At 39.8% G+C, this 4,081-nt stretch overlaps 1 protein-coding gene across 1 annotated transcript; it reads right to left on the bottom strand.

Annotated features, from left to right (window-relative positions):
* Window positions 1–1,332: 1,332 nt before the first annotated feature.
* On the bottom strand, window positions 1,333–3,497 carry LOC310649152 (vomeronasal type-2 receptor 26-like; the record flags this gene model as incomplete). The annotated part of the gene is made up of 2 exons (XM_083377444.1): window positions 1,333–2,231; window positions 3,494–3,497. 2 exons carry the CDS (start codon window positions 3,495–3,497, stop codon window positions 1,333–1,335), a joined length of 903 nt encoding a protein of 300 aa, XP_083233570.1.
* Between the last annotated feature and the right edge of the window lie 584 nt (window positions 3,498–4,081).

Genomic DNA, 4,081 nt, shown 5'->3' with positions numbered 1-4,081 from the left:
TCTTGTCCGAGGTTTTCATTGTTGTGAGCATTTCTGTTGAGGATTGGCAGTGGGGGTGGGGTGGGGGGTGTTTGGTTTTTATTCCCCCCTGTCTGCTGGGTAGTTGCAGCAGCTTTTGGTCACTTCACATGACCCTGGGACATTGTGACCATCATAAATATGAATCAGTTGCCAAGCATCTGAAGGTAAATCACAAGACCCTGGAGATGCTGCAACATTCCAGCTGAATGGCACTTCTTCTGGGCTCAGAAGCACCAGGATCAGTGCCGAGCTGCAGATGGAGACTGGCGCTGATCCTGGTGCTTCCACTGAGCCCTGACAGCCCTGCAGCTCCACCCATCTCTTGCTCAGGCTTATGCAGTGCTGCCACCAGTTCAGCTCATTCCCCTCCCCCAGTACCACTTTTCTAGGATGGTCGCGTACTACCTGCCAAGTGACAATGTACCACAGGTGGTACCCGTACCACTGGTTGAAAAGCCCTGATTTAAGAAATCTGTGTTAATATTTATAAAGCATGGCTCACTTAATTCCTGTATAATGATATACCATCTAAACAAATCTCATATTTTTAGTTGGCAAAATATACTATATATAATGCATACATACAGTATATAAGATCCATTTGATTCTCCCCCCCCCTTTCTGGACTAGATAATATTAGGAATCCAAATACAAGTACATCTTGACTTCTAACTACAATTGGGACATATTGGAATTTCTGTTGCTAAGTGAAACAGTCATGAATTGAGTCATGCTTTATTTTACAATGTTTTTGCCGAATCATGTAGTCATAAAGTAAATCCAGCTACCCTCCTTCCTTGCTAGAAGACAGATAGGAAGATCACAAATGGCAATCATGTGACCAAGGATGCTCCAACTATTGTAAATACTGGGTGGAGTCCAAATGCCCAAATTTTGATCATCTAAACATGGGGATACTGTATCAGTCCTAAGTGTCGTAGGTCAATTGAACGATTGCTAAATGAATGGTCATAAATGGAGAACCACTTGTAATGAAAACTCTGCATAGTACAAATTGTGATTAAATATTTTATGTGAATTTGATGATCATTGTTACTACTCAAACTTTATAGTCATATTATTAACTCAAAATGAGGAAGAGGAAAGATGAATTGAAAGATACATGCTGGTTACTTTTCCAGGTACCTTCAAAATGAATACTTTCCTAATGAAATACAATCCTTAATCAATAACAACTTAATCAATATAAATGCTAGGAAAAATATTCAGCACAATCTCAACTGTAAAACACACAAATACATGGAAGTCCATCTGCAATGCAGATTACCGACACATTCTAGAACACATTCACTAATTCCTCTGTCTTCTTAGCTGCCTGTTGTTCAGAGCTGGTCTCAGAATAATAATGTAGCATTTGGGGAAAAAGATGCAGATCAGCAGCCCAGCACTTGATGCTAACATTGAGAAGATCTCCACAGCCACCATGTATTTCCCCTTGGTGCTAAGATAGGTTGGAACAAAGGAAAGCCAAACACTGCAGAAGACCAACATGCTGAAAGTGATGAACTTGGTCTCATTAAAAGTATCTGGTAATTTCCTGGCAAAGAAAGCCACTATGAAGCTAATCATGGCCAAGAAGCCCATATAACACTTTGCACAGTAAAACATAACCATGGAACCTTCTTTACATTGTAGGACAATTTTTCCAGTCTCTGAGTGCAGATCAGTCTCGGGAATAGGAGGAGAGATGGACAACCATATAATGCAAATCCCAACCTGAACTAAGAAGCCAGATAAAACAAAAGCGTAGCCCAGTCTTTTCCCAACCCACTTTTTTATCCCACTTCCTGGCTTGGTTGCTATGAAAGCCAGGACCACAGTCACAGTCTTGGCCAGGACACAGGAGATAGTCACAGAGAAAATGATGTTGAAACCAGTATGACGAAGGACACATGCCACCTTATTTGGCTGACCAATGAATAGTAATGCACAAAGGAAGCAGAGCAAGAGGGTGACCAGGAGCATGTAGGTAAGATCCCGGTTGCTGGCCTTGACAATGGGAGTGTTGTGATGCATCAGAAATATCCTTAGTATGAGAACTGTGATTGTGGAACATAAAAGAATAAAGCAGGCTAAAGTGATTCCCAAAGGTTCTTTATAAGATAAGAAACTTATGTCCTTGGGAATACAAGAATCCTGGTTTTCATTGGGATATTTTTCTTCTGTACAACTATAGCAGTCATTCAGATCTGTAATTGAAAGGGTCTTATCTAAGTCTCAGATGAATGCATGAACCTTAGGAATGTTCTTATATTTATACATATGAATAAATAAGAAATTGAAATTAATAAGGTGATAGAAAAGACTAGATACAATATGTACTGAAGAAAATTTCACACATTACAGAAAATGTTCATTCAACTGTGAATAGGCAACTATGTATGATACTAAAAAAAATCTCATTTTACATCCTTTATATGGGTGAAACAGTGTATGAAAGAGCAAAAGTTTTGAACCAATGTACTTAAAATGGGCTATCTTACAGAATGGTTACATAATCCAGGATCCATGCCTCCCAAAAGGATGACCTTTGGGGAAATTATGGCTGTTTTACCTGCCAAGCTATTGCTGCAAGTTGCTGCTTTGGTCATGTGATTCTGTCAGGACCCCTGAAATAGATTTGCCTACAGTTTATTGCTTATGCCCATGTATTCATTTTTGGGGCATGTCATTCTGTTGGGAGGGGGGCTGGTTGGTTGGTTACCTTGCTCTGCTCTCCCTGTGAAAGGAATATGGCTTGAAAACATATGTTTTATCCCCAGGCAACAGATCCTGGGACCATTGGGAAATGAAACTGAGAGAGACTTTGAGAAGGCATTAAATCACTAGGTTCTCAAAACAATTTAGTACCTATAGATTGGTTGGATTTCAAATGGATGGTTGGACACTGGGGGGAGGAGACCTGAATGGGCTTTTTGATGTAACCTTTTGCATGCAAAATCTTCAGACCTTGCTTTGCCTTCCTGCTATCACTAACCCTTAATAAAAGTTCCTCTTGAAACAATGCCTGTTTCAAAAGTTCTGCTTTCTTGGGGATTAGTTGATGCAGGTCCTTGCAGATTCTTATTTTAAAGATCTATGACAGTTTCCCAATCATGGTCACAATCCCTTCCTCCCTCCCTCCCTTTTCAGCAGCTGCCACTTATTTGCATGCTAGGAAAGGAAAGGAAGTGACAGTGCCTTCTGTGCACTTACAACTATTGCACAACCCCATTCACTCTACCCTACCTGTGCCAACTCCCCTTGTGCATTTGTAATACTCACTGCTCCTCTCGTGCACTCCCAACCACTCTCATGTATCTTTCTCAACCTATATCAATCCCCCCAGCAAGGTATATGATTCACATGGAATTTCTCACACATTCTGAAGCACCATCAGACATTTTTCACAATCTATGCCACCCCACCCTCCCAAATGCCCTCCTTGACCCATATAGTATCTATCACTCACCCATGACACTTCCCACACACCCTGTCAACCACCCACTCACTCTCTTGCAAACCATCTTTCTCTGTTTAAGTAATCATATATCGGTGCCACTTTTATGTGGCACTTTTCTTAAAGGCTGATTTAACACGAAAATCTTGTTTCCTCATCTTTCTTTTTCTTTTTTTGGTTAAAGTGAAAGGTGAAAGTATGAATTCCATTCTGTGACTAAAACTCATGGATTTCTGGTTTCTAGCCTTGTTCTTTTTATCACTACACTAATCTGGTTCTCAAAATAATAAAAACAATAGAAAAAAATAGCTGAAAAAATTCAATATAGTTACATACTATCATTATTGATAATAGAACTGTATAAAAAGTCAAAGAAACAATTAGACAATCTCTATTAAATAATGTCTTTCACTTTATTAGGAGTTAGACACAAATGAATAAAATATCCTCACCCTCCTTTTCTGAAATCTTTCCTTCCGGACATGACATGCAACAGTAACAGCAAAATGGCTCCCCATCCATGACCTGCTTCCTGGACCCTGGATAACAGCTTGGTGTACATACAGAAACAGGACGCGTCTAACTTATAAATCAAAAATA

Source organism: Vipera ursinii, assembly GCF_947247035.1.
Source record: "Vipera ursinii genome assembly, chromosome: Z".
NCBI lineage: Eukaryota > Metazoa > Chordata > Lepidosauria > Squamata > Viperidae > Vipera > Vipera ursinii.
The sequence above is the reverse complement of the archived record's forward strand: the minus strand, read 5'-3'. Positions and strand labels throughout refer to the sequence as shown.